Below are 24,043 nucleotides of genomic sequence, written 5' to 3'. Positions count from 1 at the left end.
CAACACAGTGCCATGGATTAATTTAATGGACCAATTCACGTCACTGTGGATCCAAACCCAATGACAACACAGGGCAATGAGCTGAGAGCTAAAATACCAGTCAGCTTTTCCCAAACACAGGTTTTATTTTCCCCTCCTATAATCCATAGGCAGGGGTTGGAATTTCCAACTGTACCTTCTTGGCAGGTGGCTCCTCTCCAGCCTGGGCTACAAAGGCACGTCCCGGTTACGTGGTGACAGAGAGCTCCGTTGTGACAGTGACAAGTGTTCCTGCAGCCCGGCCCATAGCTGCTCTCCTGGCAGGCTGCAACGACAGAATTCCATAAAACCCCATCAGGAAGCTTCCAAGGGAGCACAGAGCAAGTGTGAGACACAATGCAGTGCCAGGGAAATCAGGTTGGAGCTCTGTTCCAATAACACTTTTCACATCATAAGGGTGCCTAAGTCCATATAAAATCATAGAATCATTAAGGTTGGAAAAGATCTTCAAGATCATCTGTCCAACCTTTGGCCAAATACCATGATGATCCTTAAACCAAAAAGCACTGTGTTAACTAGTTTTTTGAACACTTCAAGGAATGGTGACTCCACTATCCCTGGAAATATATACATATATACATAAAACCTCATAAACTAACTATGTCTTACTCTAGAAACTATAATAGAATCATTTAGGTTTTAAAAGACTTTTAAGATCAAGTCTGACTGTTAACTCAGCACTAAGTCCACAATAGCAGCCAATACATTAACTGCAAGAGGTATTTAAAAAAAAAAAATCTTCAAATTAGGATCACATAAACTGAAACTGCTCCGCAACACTCGTAGTTTAGAGAAAATGTGTTTTATGAAAGCCTAACATAATAATGTGGGTTAAAAATATGTATCACAGCCATTGCTGAAGAGGTTTCTACCAAGGGGCTGGATCACTGGGGGTGATGGATCAGCTGTCATCTCCTGCTCTGCAGAACGTCTTTGTGCTAAACTAATGGTCCAGCAGAACTGCCAGCCTGACAGCCCCGGTATTTATTTGCATCCTGGTAAGAGAACTGACAACTTCATTGTTTTCAGTGTTCATTTTTCACAGCTGGGTGCCTCTGCTCGCCCAGACTCTCATTCTTTGGTCAGAGAGGGGTGATATTTTCAATGAGTTTGGTTAAGCAGCTGGCTCCCAGGTGAAAACTTAACGCAGTCATCTCCAAAAAAATGCTCTGCTTTCAGTGCTGCTGCCTGTAAAAAATGGCAATGATAAAATTCCTGCAGTCTCCATTGCATTGGAGATTTGGATAGCTTTGGATGGTGGAAAACAGACAGTTCTGCTAGCCTGTTTCCTTCAGATAGCATCCAAAATGATACAGAGGGGGTTGATGGAGCTGGATCACCTCCTTGCATGGTTTCTGTTCTGCATTGCAGGGGCTCCTGTCAGAGCCTCTCATCCCTGCAGCACTTCTGGCATCTCTGGAGAGGCAAAAAAGGCCTGGACCCTGATCCAAGAGAGTGTCCTGCACTCACTGGATGTGACATCTTCCACGTTTCACAGCCAAACAGTGAATTTTCACCAAACCCCTCTGCCTTTCAGGGTGTGGGTGAACATGATGCAGTGCTGTGGGAGAGCAAATCTGGGGACAGAAGGGAGGTGTGAAATCACCTTGATCTTGGAGATGAACTTGGTTGACAATTTCTGACCCGTTCTCAGCCCTTTTCTCCCCATCTGAGGGCTTCCAGCTTCCCAGCCTGGTTCTCAGACACCATTTCTCCCAGGACTTCTTTTCCACACTGCTCGTTCTTGTCATCACTTGGATCCCATCCATGTTGAAACCACAAGAAAGAGCAGGAGCTCAGTCCCATCACAGCTAAAAGTTTGTTCTGCAAATGAAGCTTGGTTGCCAAGTGAAAAGTTCAGCACATCTACAGAGCCCTGGCTCGGTCTTTGGGAGCAGAACTAAATATTTCCACAATACAGACCAGAACTATAGCACAACCAAGCCAAAGGAAAAACCAGCTCATCACCAGATCCCCTGACTGGTCACCAGTTGTTTGTGTGAGGTTTTTGGATTATGCATGCAAAGCTTGTTACACTTACCAAAAAGACAATAGAGTAATTCAGTGAAAATTCTGGTAAGAAAGCAGAAATTTCTGGATAAGAAAGTTTTATCTATTCTGTTGGGCAGACACAATTTTTTTTTGCTTCCTGGTGGGACAGTCCTGATTTTCAAAGCATTTTTCTGAAGATTAAGGAAAAAAGTGATATATTGCAGCTATTTCTTGGAGTTCCACAGCTGAATGTACAAATGTCCCTGGGCTTTTTCTATCTTCATGATGAGAGAAAAGGGATAACTTAATCCAAAGGTTTACATTAACAAGATTTCTTCCTGGTTCAAAATTTTCCTCTTGGTGTCTTTCCTCTGCAAGAGGAGGATTTATTTGTCTATAGTCTTTAAAATCCCTTTTTTGCATGCAGAGTAAGGAACACGTGAAACTGGAGACTTTTCTTCCAATCAACAGCCATCAAAAATGCCCAGGAGCACAGGAAAATGATGGGCTCTGATGTTCTATGGGGTGTCCAGTAGTTTTGATTTCAAGTGACTTCAATGGATTATTCTCCACAAAATGAAGATTTAGCTTGAAAAGAACAGGGAATTTGCAAATTCAAGTGCTCACGCACCATGGAATGTCAAACCCCTGCTATCAGTGCCTCTGGCCAAGCAAATTTTTCTGTAGTTATTTATTTTTCAAACCAGTATGGTCTCTTTTTAACCACAAGGAGCCACTTCAGTGAAGATTCTGCTGAGCTCCAACAGCTCCAGAAAGAGGCTGCTTAGTATTGACAGAATTAAGGCAAAATTCAGATGTTGAATTGTGTACATCTGCTACAGACCATATGCAGCATGAGATTTTTAGAGATTTTGGTTGGTTTTTTTGAAGTTTGCAAACTTTGGATGAATTTGCAGTGAATCAGGATGGTTAGGGTTGGAAGAGAACCTAAAGATCATCATTTTCCAAACCCCCTGTCATGAACAGGGATGCCACTACTAGATCAGGTTGCTCCTTCCATCCAGCCTGGCCTTGAACATTTCCAGGGATGGAGCTTCCAGAAAGGAAGGTTACATCTCTATCACAGAGAAATGACAAACGTCAAGTCCTCACTCCTGTGTCACTGATGTATCACAGCAGTCAGTGAAACAGTTCATTAAAACAAAACAAAACAAAAAACCCAAAACAAAACAAAAAAGAAAGAGACTAGGCAACATACTTTTCCTAAGCCTCTTTCTTGGAAACCTAAAATATCTCAGGTGGACGCTCAAAAAAAATCCCCAAATAAAATCTCCAAGCACAAACTGAAGCTGAGGCAGAGCTTGCTTGGCAGATTTCACCCCAGATTAACATAATCCATTTTCAAACAACTGAAACTCACAGTCTGGTAATGGAAAGCATTAGGCAGCTTCAACAAAAGGCATCACTGTCCGTATTGCCTGTAATTAGATAGCAGAGTATAAAACTCACTGCATGGCTGGCTTAGGATCAATTCAAATCCCATGATGCCAAAATTATTCCTCAATATCCTCCAGCACATTGCCTGCAATCTGATTACTTCCACACGAGTGCTGTCCTTCCAGCTGCTGGAGCTGGCGGGTCCCAGGAACAGGCAAGGTGAATATTAAACACCCTGGGAGCATGGGGAGTGCTGAGCTGTCTCCCACCCAAAGCTGCCTTGATCTGAGCTGCTCTGGAGCAGTGTGGATGAGGTCCAGTTGTAAAATCAAAATGAAGATCCCTCACTTAGCCAAGAGAAAAGGAGGAGACACCCTGCTCTGTTAACTGACCCCTCTCTCACTCTCAGAGGCCTCGGGGGGCTTTGGCACCTTCACCAGCAGGAGGAATAAATCAAACCAGCACAAAGCTCTAATGGCTCTGGAACAAGATAATAAATATTTCTCCCTACTGTGAGTAGAGCAGGGTATCAGAGGCCGTGGAGAAGGAGCTGCATTTCTTAATTGAATTTAATGAAATATGTAGCAAAGCTTCCCATTCTTGATGCTAAGGACTGGGGAGGGGGCAAGGGGACAGGCTGTAATCAAGAATCAAACACTGTATCTGTTCAGCAGCACATCTTCTGATCTGTGGGATGGGTAAGTGGCTCTGTCTGCTTTTGTTCTGTGCTCACTCCATTAATCTACACTCAAAGGCTGTGCTACCACCAGCATCTTCAGCTGGTGGGAGGTGCAGGGACAAGTGTTCCTGTGGGAGGGCATGAGGAGGCAAAATACTGCAGTGGGATGTTAGGAAAAGTGTCTGAAATTGGGAAGATCCAGCAGACCTGACCCACCTGTAAACAAAAGAGCAGGGGATTCTGCAGGAAAAGCCTTCTCAGAAGATGGGATGTGTTGAGTGTGGGGGGAAAATGAGGGGAAAATATCATGAAGAGCAAGCACTGCCTTCATACAGGGCTGATGATAAAATAGTGTATGGCTGGAGAACAGCATTGCCTCAATACAAGGCACATTTCTCTCTATTTTCTAAATTAAATCACTTTTCTATTGCAGAAAGCCATGACCTATGGATTAAAGAAGTGTTCCCTTCAGAATAACAGAGCTGGCTCATTGTGGAGCTGCCCTGGAGCTCAGCTCTACTCCCCAGTCCTGCAGACAGCACTCATATTTTCAAAGGGAAGCTTAGACCATGACATCATCCTAAAGGAAAACAACGAAGTTGAGAAGCTAAAACCTGAAGATCTTTTAAAAAAACCCATTTATTTGCTAAACTTTGCAAGTATGCTCCATGTGCAATGCCATGCAGCTAAAGCAAATAAACTGATTTCCCATGAAATGCAATGAAAAATTTCCCTGAATAGCTAATTCTATATATCTAGATATTCACAAGCACCTTGTAAGCTTAAAAATTGTGGCACAATCCATACTTGTGAACATCTAGAAAGCAGACATTTATTTTAAAACAAGTAACTTTTCTAATAATTATTTTAGGAACTATTTTGTCATGCTGAAATAACAAAATAGTCTCAGCTCTGATTTTCCCACCTTGTGCATTTGTAATCTGACACTTTATAATTGATAGTTAGATGAGATAGACCAGAAACAGATACACAACATTTAATCTCTTAATGTCACACCAAAATAAAAAAGCAGGGAGTTGTCATATGGCAGGAGACAGCTCTGCTATTTAAAACCTGATGCTTACAATGTTTGATGAGTTTAAAAAAAAATAAATTAGAAAGAGCTGATGATTTTGCTCAGCCATCAAAAATTATTTTGTTTTTTGACAACTTTGGGAAGTAAGGTGAGCTGTATGAGAGTGTACCCTGTCAGGGCACTGTCCCCATTCCCAGAGCAGTTTGGGGTTTGGGGGTGTCCCAGTCAGGCACTGTCCCCATTCCCAGGGCAGTTTCGGGTTTGGGTGGTGTCCCAGTCAGGCACTGTCCCCATTCCCAGAGCAGTTTGGGGTTTGGGGGTGTCCCAGTCAGGCACTGTCCCCATTCCCAGGGCAGTTTGGGGTTTGGGGGGTGCCCCAGTCAGGCACTGTCCCCATTCCCAGGGCAGTTTGGGGTTTGGGGGTGTCCCAGTCAGGAACTGTCCCCATTCCCAGGGCAGTTTGGGGTTTGGGGGTGTCCCAGTCAGGCACTGTCCCCATTCCCAGGGCAGTTTGGGGTTTGGGGGTGTCCCAGTCAGGCACTGTCCCCATTCCCAGAGCAGTTTGGGGTTTGGGGGTGTCCCAGTCAGGCACTGTCCCCATTCCCAGGGCAGTTTGGGGTTTGGGGGTGTCCCAGTCAGGCACTGTCCCCATTCCCAGGGCAGTTTGGGGTTTGGGGGTGTCCCAGTCAGGCACTGTCCCCAGTTTGGGGTTTGGGGTACCTACGCTGCTCGCAGCTCTCCCCCAGCCAGCCTGGGAGGCAGTGGCAGGAGCCCAGCACGTGGTCACAGCCAGCAGCATTCTTGCACTTGCACACCTGGTGGCAGTCAATCCCAAAGAATCCGTCTGGACAAGCTGGAAATGCAAAACATTCCTTTTTAGCACAGTTCCTGCTTCTTTTTTTTTTTTTTTTTTTTTTCCTGCATAAACTCCATCTCGTCTTTTCACAGATGCTTAAGAGCTGTAGTTGATTCAAGGGTTAAACCTGCCCAGTTCTGCTTGGTGTATCTTGGAAAAATGTGACCCTTTCACATAAGCAACAGATTTCTGCACAGGAAAACAGGACTGAGAATATTTAAAAGCCATAAAATAAGTGAGAGAATGGAGCTGGGTTCACACAAGCTGTTCCTTGTGCCTCTGTAATGGACAGAGGAAATAATTCAACATAATACAAGACTTCAGGGCCATCCCTGCTGACCTCCTCCCCTCTGGAAATGCAAAACTTCTGCTCCCATTTACTGTCCTGACACTTTTCTGAAGATTCTTTAACAGTGAACCCAGACCACAGTGGTGCAGTTCAGTGCTGAAACAAAAGATTGGCAAAGTGAATAAGTAGAGAAAACCAAGACAAATTAAACAGCAAAACAACCCCAGGGGGCTGAAGGAGTTAACTTCTCTGTGTGTGTTAAGATTATATAAGTGCATATATTATGTCACTCAGTGCAGTGTATTATCTTACACTAAGTAATAACAAATCTATAGGTACACACTGTACATCATTATTTTCACCTGAATCAATCTCAGGAGTGATGATGCTCATGAAATAAGCAGTAGTTCAGCAAAACTTATCTCTTTGTCCTCCTTGTTCAATATAAACTTATATTTAAAATCCCATCCTCACATTCTCACCATGAAATCTACACAAATTCACAGCTCTCTACCAGGTCAGAGTAACACTGGTGTCATCAAAGGATGGTTTAGGTTGAAAGGGACCTTAAAGACCATCTGCCATTGATCCCCTTGCCCTGGCCAGGGACACCTTCCACAGACCAGGCTGCTTTCCAAGCCCCATCCAACCTGGCCTTGAACATTCCAGTGAGTTCTCCATGTGCATCTTCCACTGTTGGACTCTTCTGTCCCTTTTTTTTTGCCCTGGGCCTTCTTCATTCCCAGGCTTTTTGTGCCTGTGCCTCTTCCACAGATGGAAATTCAGTTCTACAGCCCTGTGCAGTGCTGGCTGCTTTGGCTACAAGGGGAGGGAATTCTGTATCCATAGCTTTAGGAAAATCTGGACCATCATCCAGTGACAGTGCAAAAGACTGAACATCTGCTTTGGCTGCTCTGCTGCTCAGCCTGTGACTACACATGGTTTTTTCATCCACCCAGAATCAAAAGGCTGCTCTTCTCTCTGTCCTGTCCAGGCTGCAGCTTCTTCCCTGGCAGATGAGAGGGAAACCTGCTGCCCTTCCCAGGTTTGTGCTGCCTCAGGAAAACAGGGAAAGGGTTTCATGGCAATAGAGCATCCACCAGCCTCTGCTCAGTGCCCATCAGAAGAGAGCTGGCACCAACATGCAAGGAAGAGCCCCCAGGGTGAGGTTTAATCTGCTATTCCCCACTTACTCTGCTCCAGTGGCAGCTATGGCACAGCACAAGGATGGGCTCCTCCTGCTGAATCCTCACTGACTTCAAAGGCTGACAAAGTTCTTCTTTAACACAGGGGCTGCACAGCCTTGTCAGCTATTCCTCAACATGCTCTGTGCTCATTTCCCCTTTTATCTCAGCAAAACAGCAATCTTGCTGGGCTCTCCTATGGTAATGATTAACTGCTGAAATCCCAAGGGAAAGGTCCAGTCTGTCCATCTTCTGGCAGTGCTGATCCCACTGCAGCTCAGATGCAGAAGCCAAGTTCTGTGCTCCACAAGGGTGATATGTTGTTGTCATTAATGCACCAATTAATAAATTTATTGTAGGAATGCTCTGAGTCTGCTGCCTCCAGTTAGTGCACTAATTGTCTGGCATTTTGGGATATTCAGACAGATGAATCAATGAACTGGATAATTCTTCTGTTGGCCTAATCCCAAAACTGGACACAAGCCTTGGGTCATACAACACATACCAGAGAGCAGCGGGGAAGGGAATGAAACAAAATTACAGTGCAGGGAAGGCAATTGCAGCCTTCAAAGTGGGAGCAGCAGATGCTCAGCACTCGACAGAATTAAATCAATTACAACAATTGCCTTCCCAAACAGGAGTGGAGCAGCCCTGTGCAGGGCAGGGTGTCCCAGCTCACTTGGCACATCTGTAAAAGAGTTGTGAGTGTGGCTGGGGAATCAGGCACACCAGGATTCCTCTGGGTTTGCCAGGAGCCCATAGCTCAGGCTTCCTGCATGGCAGATTCTTACATTTAATTAGGGAAACATTGATACCTTTTTATCACAATAACGACTGGCTTTGGGCTTGAGATTTTTTTTTTGGTTGGGTTTTTTTTACCTTGCCTGTTTAGCTGGAATTGCATTATAACCCCAGCCCTGCAGCAGTGGGTGAACACAGAAGCATCTTTTCTGAAGAAGATGATACTCAGGTTGTCTGTGCTCAAACAGGACAGAAAGGACTTACAAAGCCTTTTCTGTGATCCCTGCCCTTGCAGAGCCCAGGAATGCAGAGGCATTGACTGCTGCTTCAGCTGAGGAACAGACAGAACTCACAGTGTCCCTCTGCCACCCTCTGCCCAAGCACATAACATCCTCCACTCAGATATGGAAGCTGGCTGGTGGCACTGCTAGCAGCATCCACCAAAAATTATTCATTTTCCTTTGGTAATGCAAGACCTTGTGAAGAAACACACATTATTTCATCAGTGTTCCACTTGTATCACTTGCTGCTTTCAAGAAAATTCAAAGGAAGCCTTTCCTAGATTGCTCTCACAGACTGAAAACATTTCTTTGTAGATTATTTTGTTTTCAGCCTTATTTGCAATCGTTATCTTCTCTGCAACTGAAACAGTTTTGCTGCTTTTGAAACTCCTTTGAAAGAGTCACAAGATTCACAAGGTTCATTTTCACAAAGCACTGAGCAGGGCTGAAAGATGGAGCAGGCATGACTTTCAAAAAACGTCTAATTTTCTTTCAGAGGGTGTCTTGATAGCTTTATTCTTCCCCATCATTATTACATGTGACCACAGCACAAGTGCAGAGGCAGCAGTACCACTGAGTGGTACCAGATGAAGAGCAGCTGATCAAAGGTGACTCAGGGCAGAGCAGAACTGAGATGCTGATGGACAGACAAAAGTACTTTGAAGAGTGTGAGGTCTTTTGTCAGCATCCTGTGGCTCAGAGCACAGAAGTTCAGCTGGCTCCTGAATAATTCACAGCAAGGTCTCATGAAACAGCAGCCCTGGAGCAAAAGTGTCTCCTGCTATGGGTGAGCTTGGAAACTGTCCTGTGCTGGTGGGTGATGATGATGATGATGGTGGTGGGGCTTTGGTTGTTATCTGTGTGACTGACAGATGATATAGACTGAGACTCAGCAAGGACTAAGATTACATTAACAATTCTAATTAATATTAATAAGACATTATGGAAATTTGCAGCAAATAAGTTTGGAAACAACCCCCAAAGTGATGTTTTGAAACAAGCTGGTACCTAAACCTATGAAGCCTTAATTCATACTGAGGGCAGCAAATTAATGAAAAGAAACAGCAGCTTCCCACCAAAATGGGAAAAAACTTTCCCCAAATGAAAACTAAAAATTGGAAGGCAAATTTTTGGATTTCTGCAGTCTCAGCTTGAATCCAGATCCTCCTGCCACAATGCAAAATACCAAAAGCAACAACTGCAGGTTCAAACACCCTCACTGTGCAGGGGTGATATTAATTATTAATATCAATCCAAATCAGATTTTGTAAGGGACTGCCTTCTCTGAGGACTCTGAAGGCTACAAAACTCTCAGTCCCAACATTTCTGTGATGATGGAGAAGTCCTTCCCAGCCACGGGCTGAGGCATCAGCAGGATGTTTGAAGTCCAAGGCGACTCTGCAGCGCCAGGGCTGGATGTGAATTCCTGCCTGCAAGGCACAGAGCCTGGCCAACGTGGGTGGATTGCCAAGAGGACAGCAAAAAGCACATCCCTGCCAGAAGGAAACCCTGCCAGTCTCCCCGGCACTCGAAACAGAAGCGCTGCAGCTCCTCTGAGAGAAGGTGCCAGGAAGGTTCTACCAAGGGCAAACCACCCACATGTTTTCCTCCCTCGGTGTCTTTTGGAAGCTGCCAAACTGTTCTGGTTAAAACTTCCTAAGTTAAGAGGTAACCCAGGTCAGCTGAGAGCAAACACTCTGCCTTCTTGGGAGAAAACACGTGGAAATTAGTGTTTTACAAAACTCTACATTTCACTCTCCCTCCACAATCTTCTTTCAGGAATTAAAAATAAAAAGATAAAAATGTCCAACATGATTGATTTGGAAGCTGAGATTTGTTCTGGCTTTTTTTTTCCCCCACCAGTAGTATCACCCAGTCTTCTCCATATTCCTCACACCTATTCTGGCAAAGGATATTTAGCCTCTTGGTTCCCATTATAATTCCTGCTTGAATGAAGAGATTTACACAACAAAACAGATAATTGCCTTGGGTTTTTTTTTTCCCAATAAAAATGCAGTAAGTTAATAAATATAGCGGATTTAGAAAAACAAATTTCAGCTAAATTATATTAAAAAGGGACATAGTAAAGTTACCATAAATTATGAGGTGCAATTCACAGCAGAACCTTGGAAAGAATATTTATTTTGTAAAAGAGTGCCTGGTAAGAATGAGAGGAAAACAACAAACAATATCAACTCCTACCAGTGGGAGCCTTGCCACTTTTCTGTTCAGGTTGTGGAGCATCTTCCTTCCCATGAGAGGGCAGCAGCTGCCTGTGAGTGCTGCCACTTCCCTCCATCCTCACTGCTGAAACTGGCTGATAAAGCTGCTTTCCTTGCAAAATAGTTGTGACTTCGGTTGAAGTACCACAATTTGCAAAATATTCAATCACCTAGACTTAACTTTCACAGTGCCTGAATGGCCTTCTATTGATTTTCTTGTATTTTTATACAAAAAAAAAAATCTGCAAAATGATGCAGCACGACAGCAACCTCCTGTGATAATGCCACAGACTGACTCACCATAATGTAGCTAAAGAATCCAGTCCAACTTTCCCAACACTTTACCAAATGACTAGGTAATAGAAGATTAGATAGAATGGAATTGGATATACTGAAGTTAGAAGTGAATCTGTTCTTAAAGAGTTCCATGGGGATGATGCACACATCCATGTTTTTCTCAGAATCGCTTCAGGGAGGCACTAGAAACAAGCAAGTGTAAGGCTGAACAAGCATCTCCCTGCTCAGTGCTCAAATAGTGGGACTCTGCTTGAAAAGAGTCTTCATAAAGATGTGATACAACAGAAGCCTTAAGCATTTATCTAATTTTAACCATGTGAAAACACGTGCCCAACATTTGGCACCCAGCACGACGCTCTGCTGAGCTAGGAGGGGAGCTCACATTTCAGTATCAGCTTCCAATAAAGTTCAATGGTTCATTTAGATCCAATGCTGTCAATTGTAAAGCCTGCTCTCTGAATAAAAGCCCCAGCAAATTCTCCATGAATCCTGAAGGGAGCAGGGGAGCAGCAGTACCTCTTTCACAAAAGGTTCCTGTCCATCCTGCCGTGCAGGTGCAGGCTCCACTGACGTGGTCACAGGCAGCTCCATTCTGGCACTGACAGCTGGACTCACAGCCTGGGCCAAAGCTCCCCTCAGGACACCCTGCAGCACAGGAATCACAGCAGGAGATGGGTTAATGCCACAGCACATCAGGGATCCATGGGGAATTTTGACAGATGTGGGAAATCTGACAATTTCCCAAAAAATCAAGGTGTAAAGGTAACGGCTTAAAACTAAGATTTGAGTGTTTCCCTTGAGGTTCAGGTCAGTTGGGCTACATTTAAGATCTATTTTAGAAAAAATTCCAGAGTGCTGAAAGACTAAATTCTGTACAGAAAATGAACATCTCCTATTGCAAAGCCTGAGACTTCAGTTCTGCATGATGACACTTTGCCCGCTGGTCTGGACTTGCTTATGTGCACATCTCCACTGGGACTTCATCAGCTGGGAGGGGAGAAGCTCCTCTGTTTTTCTGCAAATCTTCTTTCCCCAGAAAGCTGGAGAAAATACAAAATGTGTTGGTTGCCTTCACAAAGCTCCAAACTGAATGCTGCACACTTTGCTTTCATGCTATGCTTTGAAAAATTCAAGTGAAAACATTACATCTGGGGGACAGATTAACAATTACATTTCCACAGCAGTTAATGTGAGGAGTTTTAAAAGATTTGCATGGTACTCACCATCAGAAGAAAGAAAACATATGAGAATGAAAATAATTTCTTCCAGGATTATAGGAAAATCAATTAAGAACAGGGCCAGTTGCCTAATGCACATTGGATATTTTGGACAGGCTGAAACACAGAGATAGACTTGGCTAAATACAATATTACAGGGCCTCTACTTATGTTTGAAGGCCTTGTGAACATCCCTCTAAATGAGTTATGGAGATTATTGCCAGACCTCTTCTAGAAGCCCATGATTTTAGCATTTACAGCAACACAGTGATTTTCAGGCTATCTGGAAGGAATCAGAGAGAACAGAAAATGAAGAGTCCTCGAAGACATCCCCATGTCTGGAGTAGGGGGGTGGGTTTGGTGTTGTTTGTTTGGTGCCATGGGTGGGCAGTGATTGGAGCTGGCATGGATTCAGGTGCCCCTGCAGCTCGGTGACTCTGCCAACTGTGTGTCTTACAGAGGAGTGGGGATGGGGATAGGAGATGAGGAAGGTGCTTTAAGTATTTCTTTGCTTTCAAGGAGTCAAAAAATGGAAGTTGTTTAAATATGAGTGTGTTAGAATATATTTTCTTGCACTTACAGGTGAAATCCCTTCCTCTTCCCAAAGCTGCACATCACTGTTTAACACAGAGGTGCACTTCTGTCTTAAAAGCTTCTCCATGTTTCATTTTCAGGTGAAATTTCAGTCAGAGGATCTGTGCAAGGGAAATGGTGCTGCAGTGCAGCAGGCTCTCAGCAGAGCTCCCTTCAGGGCCACGGTGTTTAGCCCAGAGCTGAGGCTTTTCAAGGTGATGGCAAAGGGTCAGAGCACTTCACAAATGATTTCACAGTCCACAGCACAGGGAATCTGTCCCTGCTCCAGCAGGCACAGGCGGCTGTGATGCGTGTCAGGATCCAGCCACCCCGACAGAGAACCTGAGCTCCTGCCAGGGGAAGGAGCCCAACCTGCAGGGAGAGGGTAGGGAAGCCTGGGGAGCAGAGGAAACATCCAGGGATAGTGAAGATTTCACCTCTAAGGCAGCATGAAATTATGGGGAGAATTATGGTTTTCATAACTTGCATGCATGCACACACACGCACACACAGATATGTGGAATTTTAAACATATATATACAGACACACACAAAAGAGAGTAAAAAAAGCAGACTAAATAGAACAGAAAGCCCACAGAAAGACCTTTAGGGACTGAAAGATGTTTTGTCAGATGATGGTTTCACTGATTCCCTTCCCAGCCAGGATTACAAGCAGCACTTTGGCCACTCTCTCTCTGCAGAGATGCTATTTTGAGAGAGATCAAGAGAGAAAGAGAAGCAGAGCTGGCAGCTCCTTCTCTGGGAGCTGGTCCTCCCCACAGTGTCCTTCCATTCCCTCTGTGCCAACAGCAACATGGGCTGCAAGATCAACTTTCCAGGCTTTCTTGTCTTAGGTCACGGTTCCAGATTAATTGTTCTGACATTTCTGTGTGACACCAGCAGTTAATCCTGCCCACGCTACTGAGACTCTGGTAGCTACATCTGTGCTACTGTAAGATGGTTAAACTAGTAGATAAAATGTTTATTTTATTTAACAACATCAATATAATCAATAATAATAGTAATAGCAGCTTAACTACGCAACTTACTGCCACAAGATGAAGTGGATTCCAAATGCTTGCATGAAATGAAAAAGAAAATAGGCACATTAATTGGGAAAAAAAATCAAATAATATTAAATATAGAGATATTGGTTCTGTCTCAAGAAGCTCCTGAATGAGAAATTGATGATACCTGGGGAGACATATGAGGAAGTGACTATGAGCCTGTTTTCATATGTAGCATCTGCTACTGACCTCAGTTAGAAGTGAGTGTTAAGGTGAGGGTCATGGGCTTCTGATAAGACCATTGCACATTTTTGTTGTTAATAAATACAGGACTCCAAAAATTCCTAGGTTTTTTTCTGTTATATATGTGGGAAGTATTTCTATGCCTGACCTGAAATAGAGATTTATGAAGGGTAAACGCTGCCCTAAAACTGAATAAAACAAACCAATACGGAAACTCTTAGGCCACAACCCAAATATACATCAATCCTATCCCTCTCACGAGATCCTACCATTAAAAATAGCTGCTGGGTCCAAAACAAGGCTGAAAATACCTTTTCTGGAAATCACATTAGGGAAAGCATCTAACTGGTGAAACACGCGAGCACAGCGCGGGGGCAGAACAGCCTGGGAGAGTTCCTGCAAGGAATGACCAGGAAAACACAACTTCCAGAGCTGGGGAATGGGACTGCACGTGCTGGGAGCTGGGCACTCAGGGAGCTGGCAGTGCTGCCTGGTGGATCCTGGCTGGCAGGAGCAGCTGCCCATGGCAGGGTCACTTTAGGAGTTTGCAGGCTGCCCAGGGAAAAGGGGTCACATCCTGAACCCTGCTGCACTTCCACGTGGCAGAACACTGAATACACAACGTGGTACAGGACTAAACTCCCAGCTGCAGCATAAGCGTGAATCGTGGAAATAAAGATCAGTTTTGTGAGTCTGTTTAAGCTGGACGCAGGCAGATATTATCCCATCCACATAAAACTAATAATTCATAGTCATAAAACTAATCATTCATAAGCTGGACCAAGGGGAATATAGGTTAGATGTTAGGAAAAAGTTTTTTAATGGAAGAGTGATCAAGTACTGGAATCATCTGCCTGGGGAGGTGGTGGAATCACCATCCCTGCATGTGTTTAAAGGAAAATTGGATGTGGCAGTCAGTGCTATGGTTTAGTTGAGGTGTTAGGGCATGGGTTGGACTCTATGATCTTAAAGGTCTCTTCCAACCTGGTGATTCTGTGAATCCACACCCATCAGCCACAAATCTATAATTTCATAGAAATAAAATATCAGCTATTGACTTACTCAACAAAAATCTGCATAAGCATAATATTAATGGGTTTAACCAGACAGGTTTGGGAGCAGTCTCCATGCTTTCCCCAAAATACTGGGAAATGCAGCACGGACACAAAGGAAATCTCACAATGTTTTTAAAAGCAACTTACTGCTTTCATCCTAAAATCACATAGCACTGACACAATTACGACAATGTACCACAGCATCTCCTTTCTTTCAAGTAAAGGATGAAGATGAAAGTGCCAATTAGGGCAACAGAAACCTGGTTTTGGAGTTGGGAATCTGTTTAATGCTTGGTCTGCAATAGCTGGAAGCTGCCTTACCGACATACCACTGCAAAGCAATTTTTCTCAGATCTTATGCTGAATAGAAATAAAAGCTTTCCTTTGTCATGGTATCTCAATTCTCCAGATGGCCCAGGGAGTCATGCAAAGCCATCTCAGTGGCTCTACACGCTACCAACTTGATTTTTAAAATATGCATACGGGTGGAAACTTCAGATTTTCCCAGCCTTTTCTTCAGTACAGAGCCTAAGAAATAACGTGCAAAATTTGCTGCTGTCAACACTGCCAATTAAATGATTTCATGTGTTTAAGACCAAGTTTAGAAAAAGGTTTGTCTTCTGTTGGCTTCTTGCAAGAGGCATCACAATGAATCAAACAGAAGAGATGTGTCACAGGAAAGGAAAAGAATCAAGCAGGATGGCTTCACATTTATATGGTGCCATCCAAAAAGGGCAAATCTACTCTCTCACACAGCCACCAATATGGAGAGCGATGCTAAAGTCAACAGAAGGATGCTCTGCTCTTCCAGAGAAGAGAATTTTTCACAGCATTTATATTCCCAAGTTAAAAAGTGACCTTTAGACACACGACTCTACATGCCACTCACTTGTTGAATAAATCTCCCCCAAACAAAATGAGAAATGGAGAATTAATCTCAAAACTAATCTGCACTGAAAATGAAAAACAAAACTGTCTGTCAGTCAAAATGCTGACGGGACAGATGGTATTGGGCAAAGGGATCCATAGTGTTGAAATAAGAGCTTATATCAATACTTTGCGCTTCATCAGCCATCTATTTCATGCTTTGAACCTGGATAATTAAGGATTAAAACCACCCAAGCTGTGCAAACCCACAAACACACCATTTCAGAAGCAGCAAGATTAGCAAAACTATATTAAAAAACTGTAATAAACTAAGAGCAAACAGAGCTGGTTCCTCCAGGTGCAGCCCTGGGGAGCCCCAGGTTTCCTGACATACTCTGTCTGTAGTGGTGGCCAGTCCAGCCTGAGGCTGAGTCCTGGAATGTGGGAATAGCTTGAGTGATTTTGGATACTCCTGTGCATCAAGCTGTTTCCTCAATGGAGGAAAACCTTCCCCAAAAGCCATTTTGTGACTAATGAATTAAAAATGTGTCACCACCAAGGTCTTGCACCAAGCAGAGCTGTCCTGAGAGCCTCTGTGCAGCTCTACAGCCACACTCAAGCAGCTTTTTAACACCCAGAGGCTGAAGAGCAGCACAGAACTGTTCCTTGAATGCATTCCCATGGCTGCAGGGATACTGATACTGCTCCCTCATCTTCAGTATTATTTAATCCTAAATGATCTACACCAAGGAGGGCTGCTGCAAACATAACTCGAGATTGATGCCCTGTGGGCCAGCTGCTCACACCTCTTGCCAAACAGCCAGAATTACACCACCAGTGCTGTGGCAGTTAAACACTGCATTTCCAAGAGCAGCTTGCCATAAATTAGGTCTAATGATAACATCCATTTGGGATGCAGCTTGGCTGATCACGTGCCTTTATCTGCAACCTCCCTCCCACAAATAATGTCAAATCCAACCTGGGGAATTCCTGGAGATGAAGGGCACTTAATCTCAGATCAGCGTGTTTTATCTCACAGAAGAATAAGAGGGCAGAAATCAAACCATAACCTGAATTTTCAATCTGACTTTCTTTTCATGGGGAAGGCTGAGGCAAGGACTTACTGTCAGAGCAGGATGGCCCAGTGTAGCCAGGGGGACAGTCACAGGTTCCAGTTTCCCTGTTGCACTGTCCCCCGTTGGCACAGGGCTCACAGGAGTTCTGGCAGTCTGGTCCCCACTGGCCATCTGGGCAATCTGGAGAAAAAGCACATGAGGTGTAACCAGTGCCATTTTCTGTTTCAGGACAGTTATATATTTCTGCTGTTACACTGAAGTATTTAAAAAATAATTGTAAAACTGATCTGAATTGTTAAATTGCCTCTACTGACCCTGTCAGTCCTGCCAGTAAACTGCAACACAAGAACACAGCTAAAGAGAGAACAAAGGCTCTCTACAAATTTCCATCACAGTTTGTCTACTTATTGGTTTGGAAAAAAGCAAAATTCTACTTCTTATCACATTTTCCAAAGCCAGGCACTCCCTACCTTGGTCCAGCACTTCACACACCTTGCTCACACGTGGCACCAGTCTTCCCAGCTGGGCAAACACACTGCCCTGTCTTCGGATCACACGGGGCTCCTCCACAGCTGCAGCTCTGCCTGCAGCCCACCCCGAAGCTGCCAGGCTGACAGACTGCACAAAAAAACCCCAAAGTCATGGTTAGGAGTATTTTGAAGACATTAGGAGGCACTACAGTCACCAATTTTAAACTGAGCTGTGCTGGTAGAAGTGATCAATGTCAGCATTAGTGTCTGAGCAACCGGTGGTCTGAAATCAACTGCAGCAGAGCCCTGCAAAATCTGTGCCTGAAGCTTTTAAAAGCAACTGTTGTTATCTGGACAAATGTTAGTTTGGGTAACTGGCCTCAGCCTTGTGCCTTGACCTTTGCAGGGAGAGACAGAGCCAGCCTTTGTCAAGCTCCAAATATCAGTCTGGTTTCAGTGGGGAACTGCCAACTCCTATCAACAACAAATGTACCCATTTGTCTGCAACTTCTATATCTGAAACCTAAGATTCCTCAATAAGCTTTCCCACCCCAAGTGTGTTTCCCTGGGAAACGTGCAGTGGGTACCTACACAAATGGCATTTTTCTCCATGAAACCCAGCTGGACAGGGATGTTTGCAGGCTCCTGTCTCAGGATCACATGGAACATCAGGAGGACAGCTGCACTTCAGTTTGCAACCAGCCCCATAAAACCCGGGGGTGCACTCTGGAAATAGAAGTAGATACAGAACATGTGTAAGAAAAAGGAAAAGTTAAGGAAAGTGAACAAAACTCAGAAAATAATTTGGCAGAAACCTGCAGAGAATATATTATAATGTACATTTTAGAGGTGTTGCTAACAAAGTGTAAATACTTAATAAATGCTTACACTTCAAAGAGGCTACTGCTTAAATATAACCCAGAAACAGAGTGGCAGAATGCTTAGAGATTTATTCAATTAGAATACTTGAGGATGTATTCAATTAAATACATAATGGAATTCTCTTCTTATATGTGTACACTCTTGGTGCACAGCCAGTGCTGGGCAAGGCACATTCCCTGTCAGAACTGAGCCCATCACCTAGAATGATAAAAATATTAGATATTGTCATTTTTGTTCTCCACCAAACCCACCAGAACTACTTCTATAAATCCAACACAGTTCTGTCTGGCCAAAGAAAAATCTAAAAGGAGAGTCTTTATTGTGTTACTCCAGTGCTGTCTGGAAAGGGCTACTGAGACATGCAAACATGAATATAGGATACAATTCTCTTTGAACTACCCCCAAAAACTACAAAGAGTAAGTTGAATTCAAAGAGCTGCAAATCTGAAGGCAAAGCAGCATTACTGAACCTGTTTACAAATCACCCCACTGCCAGACAACACAGATTTTGCCACTTATTTATTGACTGTGTCAAAACAGCACAGAAATGAAAACTCTCATGATCTTAATTAAAGGTTGCATTATTTGGGTTCTGGATTTCTGTTGGCTAAAATTCCTCCAAGTCTTAAGCTCTATTCCCCTGGCAGGGTTAAAACCCCCCAAAACCATTAGCAGGATGTGAACACATGAGCGGCAGCAGCCAAACAAAGCGGACGGGGGGAAGAACGAGGTGTTAGCAGGAGAAAGGAAGCAGCAGAGGTGGGGCAGGGGCTGTGTGTGGTACCTTTCTGACACTTTTTGCCGTGGTAGCCAGGCTGGCAGGTGCAGGAGCCATTGCTGGGGCTGCACTCCAGCGTGTGCTCCTTCACACACTGGCACTCGTGAGAGCAGCCCGCGCCGAACGCCCACCGGGGACAGGCTGCAGCCACGAGAAAGGGAGGCAGAAAAAGAGTTTACATGATTCCTGTGTTAGGTCATTCATTCCATGTCAAGCAGTATGTGGTGAATGCAAGAACCAGAAACATTTCAAAGCAAACTCAGCTGATTCTCCAAATGAAAAAAAAAAAAAGTTGGGTGCACTCCAAGACAAGAGCTTTCATAACAAAACTGAAAACAAAACATAAAAGATTTTTGATCATGCACAGATTTTACAAACAAAAATTTTAAGTATAAAGAAACTCCATCATCTTTTTTGCAATGTTTTTGTTTTAATTCTTTTTATTCCATCTAATGTCTGATTCTTATCCTGTCCCAGCCAGCCCTGCTCCCCAGCTCCCACTCCAACTCATCAGCAGTCACTAACCAGCTCCAAACAGATTCCAGCCTCAGCAATAACCCTAATGTTAACCTGCCCACCCCACCTGTAGTCCTTTCCTTCTGAACATCAGTAAATCTCCATCTTTATGGCAAAGATTAATCAGTGGAGGAGAAGATTAATGAAGCTTCTGGGGCTTCATGGCACATCTGAAAAGTCCTGCCCTCCTGCTACTCCTAGCCCATTGCAGAACTCAAAGTGTTGGTCATTTTATCATAAAATGCTTTGGGTTGGAAGGTCCCATAAAACTCATCTCATTCTATCCCCCTGCCATGCCTCTCACTATCCCAGGCTGCCCAAAGCTCCATCCAGCCTGGTCTTGGACACTCCCAGGGATGGGGCAGCCACAGCTTCTCTGTGCCAGGGCCTCCCCACCCTCACAGCAAAGAACATTTTTCTAACATCTAAGCTAAATCTCTACTCTTTCAGTAAATCCATTCCTCCTAGCACTGCCTGACTGTGTGAGAAGTCACTCTCTTTCCTTTCTGTCAGCTCCCTTTATGTGATGTGGAATCTTTTACAGACAGGTTGTGCACTCACTAAAGAGATCTGAAAAACACCAGGGACTTACTGAGGTGGCAGAAGCGGCCGTAGAGCCCAGGGTCACACAGGCAGGCTCCATACAGTCTGTGGCAGTGGCCCTTGTTGGCACAGTTGCATGGTTTGTTGCAGTTCTTCCCAAAGAAACCTTTTGGGCAGCCTTTGGAGTGCACAAACACAGGAAGGCATCAGCGGTTCTGGGTCAAAGCTCCAGCCCCAAAGTGGTTTGTAGCCAAGCTGGGGCCCTGGCAGCCTCACCAGCCTCGGCATTCCTCATCCTCTGTTCTGCTCATTATTTAAAATAAAGGACCAAGGGCGGTGTCCTAGGTTACAATGTAAAGATATGCTCTAAAGTATGTATTCTATCACCACCTGTTAAAAACCAGGTGGGGCAATGTTCTTTATCTTTCCCAGAATCCATCTTTCCTCCAGGAGATATCTCCTGTTAATGGGCCACTGAGTTCCCAGTGCATGACTGATAAAATGACACCAACCCATTGGAAGATGCTCCACCCAGGGGGAGGAGCCAAGAATTTCCTACCTAGATAAAAACTGAGCTTTGGAACACCCTTACCTGGTTTCCAGAGGACAAGAGCTACCAGACCTTTCTAGGGGATCACTATTTTAACAAGACCACTTCATCTGGGCTGGTACCACTACCCTAAGTAGAGGGGTGTCAAGTTGTATTCTGACTCTGTCAGTGGTTTTCTTTTGTACTATTGAATGTATTTTATTTTTTGCCCTATTAAATGGTATTTCTGGAGCCTCTCACTGGTTTTGCTTTCAAAGCAGTACACGGGGGGAGAAGAGGAGGGGCTGAGGCAGAGCTGGAGCCATACCATCCTCGCAGAGCTGTCCCAGCACACCGGGGGGACAGTGGCACTGCCCTGTGCTGGGGTCACACGAGCCTCCGTTCTGGCACTGGCAGACACCGGCACATCCCGTGCCAAACGTCCCGGGGGGACAGGCTGTGGAGAGAGCAGCAGAGTGAGCACAACGAGACAGCCTTCCCCCTGCTGGAAAGTACAAAACAAGGCTTTGGTCACTGAGAAGGGCAGCAAGGCTGGTGAAGGGTCTGGGACACGAGTCCTGTGAGGAGTGACTGGGGGAGGTGGGGGTGTTCAGCCTGGAAAACTCATGGGAGATCTCATTGCTCCCCACAACTCCCCGAGAGGAGGGGGTGTGGCCAGGTGGGGGTCAATCTCCTCTCTCAGGTAACCAGCAATAGGACAAGAGGACACAGCCCTAAGTTACACAGGGGAAGTTCAGGTTGGACATCAGAGACATTTCCTCACAGAAAGGGAGATTGGGCATTGGAATGGGTGGGTTGCCCTGGTGAGAAGTGGAGTCACTGTCCCTGGAGGTGTTTAAGGAAAGACTGGTTGTGGCTGTCTGTGCCATGGTCTGGTTGAGAAGCTGGGTCATAGGTGGGACCTGATCTCAAACATCATCTCCAGCCTAACTGATTCTGTGAAAACTGAGCAAAGAGAGAGTCCTTTTAGTTGAGCAGGTTTTAAAAAAAGTTATATTCTTCTATAAAGCACCACCTGATAATTACTAGGACATCTCAAAGGACACAGAATTAACCAAGCTTTGGGAAGTACTGCCATGTATCCAACCCTCTCCTGCACATGCCTTCCTTCCCCCAAAGCACAGGCTCAAAAACCATTGCCTGCCAAGTCCGAAGCTTAAACATCAGAGGACAGCTTTGAATACTTGTAGAAAAATATTTTAAACTTTCTTTTATCTCTCCCAAATGCTATCACAAAAATAATATCTTGTTTTTTCAAACCTAGTTTCTGAAACTCCCCAGGTAATCATGGCAGCAATGGATCCACAACAGCAAAAGCAAACTGTGAGATGAAGCCTTGGTCTGCTTTTTGCAGCCTGAGCTGGCTGAGTGAATACAGTTGCTGGAGTCATCTGACTTCACTGACATTTTATCAATGTACATTAAGAAAGTTGACATTTCACATCAATTTCCATTCGGCTTCTTTGGTGCATTATTAGAGAAATTTAGTTCCAGTTTTCTACACTGTTTTTTAGCTTACCCTAAACCTGCTTACCTTAAACACATGAATTGTGCTATATATTAAAAAATGCAAGAGAAAAGAGTGAAAGCAATCACATATGACTAATTCATACAGATTTAGATATTTATCACTGTCCCTGCTGATTCCCTCAGGCAGCAGGTTTAGCTCAATAACACAGTCCAATTAAAGTTCTTTAAATTTCAGAGCTGAATTCCATTAGACTACATGCATGGGTATCAAGTGCAAATATACATCATAGATGTTGTTATTTATGAAATGAACTAAAGAGTTCGGATACTGCCTTGAAATTTTTATAATCTATCCTGAACTACCAGCACACCGGGCATAGAAGTAAGAATATCCTCACTTGATAGCTTGAACTTAGACAGACTGGAAATTATCATTTTAATCCTCCCCATTCCTATTCTCTTGGCTGCCCCCAGTGTTTACTAACCAACCTCACCATCAGTCTCCCAAAATAATCACGGGCAGACTGTTGGTTTCAATCATTCACTTGATTTTTCTACATATCTGTCCATGTGATGACGTCCCCTAAACAATCTTGATGGCAATTAACCTGAAGAGTGCTGTCTACTGATGTCAAGTAATAAATTTTCATCGACTTTTTGTCTCACCAGTGACAGCAAAGAGTTTCTGAGAATGATGGGCCATCATATCACACACCACGAAACGGAGGGACCCATCTCAAACAGGAAATCTGCTCTGTGATGTCTCAGACAAGCAGCAGACAAGTTTTGCCAAACTGCAGATGAAGAACAGCACATCAAGAAATCACCACTCTCTTTCCAATGGGTTTTGACACATGCTTCTGAATCAGAAAGATCTTCTGCCAGGAAACAGGAGCAAGGAGAGTGAAAAGCTATTATAAAGGGCACTGACTTGGCAACAGAATTCTGAAAAATACCATTTCCAATATGAAGAATTAACTGTTCCAAGAAAGTGATAATAAAAAGAACGATAAGGAAAAAGAAATAGAAAACATAAGAAAAAAATTTAAAAGGAAGTGTCTTGGGGTGCTACAATGGAAAAAGTCAAGTGTAGCATACATGTCCAACCAGACTGTGACACCAATTTCTGGGACAGAATTCTGGAAGTCATCAAGGTAGATTGTGGGATGAAGCATGGCCAGCAAACTTCAGCAGTGTTTATCAGCAGAGTGAATGGGAAGGAACAACAACCAAATCTTTAGGAGGGAGATGATTCTGTCCTGAGCTTCACTGGAGTGCAGGGAGCTCTGTGTGCTGCGGCATCACCCACAGCTCCTATTTAATGTGTGCCACCACGATAAATGTGATTATGAGACAGCTGTGCTCCTCCAGGAGCTTCTCAGACCAAAACCACAAGAGGTGAGTCCCATTCCCCAGCTGCAGAGCCCCTGCAGGAGGATCAGTCCCCTCCCAAGCCCCGTACTCACTCTCATTGCAGATGACACCAGCCCAGCCGGGCGCGCAGACGCAGCCGCTGCGCTCGCTGTTGCAGCGGCCCCCGTGCAGACAATCCTCACACCTCAGGCTGCAGTCCTGGCCAAACGTGTCCCCCAGGCACACTGACAGCAGAGAAACACACAGGGCTGACTGAGCACACAGACAAAAATGCTTCCACAAGCTCTTACCTGCCCCTGGGTTGCAAACCCCGCTGGTTCGGCACAAAAGGCAGAATGGGCATTCCTGACTCCAAGTAAAAGGAAAGCTGGGTGTTCAGCTGGAATTGACTCCCCTAAATGCTGTAATT

General features: G+C 44.4%; 1 protein-coding gene across 5 annotated transcripts in view; it reads right to left on the bottom strand.

The window, feature by feature from the left end:
* Positions 1-24,043, bottom strand: part of LOC306806498 (uncharacterized protein) — a 184,399-nt gene that overhangs the window by 18,644 nt on the left and 141,712 nt on the right. For all 5 annotated transcript variants that reach the window (XR_013775484.1, XR_013775485.1, XM_079315311.1 and 2 more), the window contains exons 14-23: positions 23,727-23,858; positions 21,098-21,226; positions 20,290-20,418; positions 19,188-19,322; positions 18,113-18,247; positions 17,544-17,669; positions 17,100-17,231; positions 11,531-11,659; positions 5,869-5,997; positions 176-304 (exon numbers count right to left, since the gene is read on the bottom strand). Coding sequence is in view for 3 of the 5 variants with exons in the window: in XM_079315311.1 (XP_079171437.1) it covers positions 176-304; positions 5,869-5,997; positions 11,531-11,659; positions 17,100-17,231; positions 17,544-17,669; positions 18,113-18,247; positions 19,188-19,322; positions 20,290-20,418; positions 21,098-21,226; positions 23,727-23,858 (1,305 nt within the window). In the remaining 2 variants the exon portion in view is untranslated. The remainder of the gene's footprint in view (positions 1-175; positions 305-5,868; positions 5,998-11,530; positions 11,660-17,099; positions 17,232-17,543; positions 17,670-18,112; positions 18,248-19,187; positions 19,323-20,289; positions 20,419-21,097; positions 21,227-23,726; positions 23,859-24,043) is intronic.

The sequence above is a fragment of the Erithacus rubecula genome (assembly GCF_903797595.1).
Source record: "Erithacus rubecula genome assembly, chromosome: 11".
NCBI classification, from domain to species: Eukaryota; Metazoa; Chordata; class Aves; order Passeriformes; family Muscicapidae; genus Erithacus; species Erithacus rubecula.
Note: the sequence above shows the minus strand (reverse complement) of the source record. Positions and strands in the feature narration are given on the sequence as shown.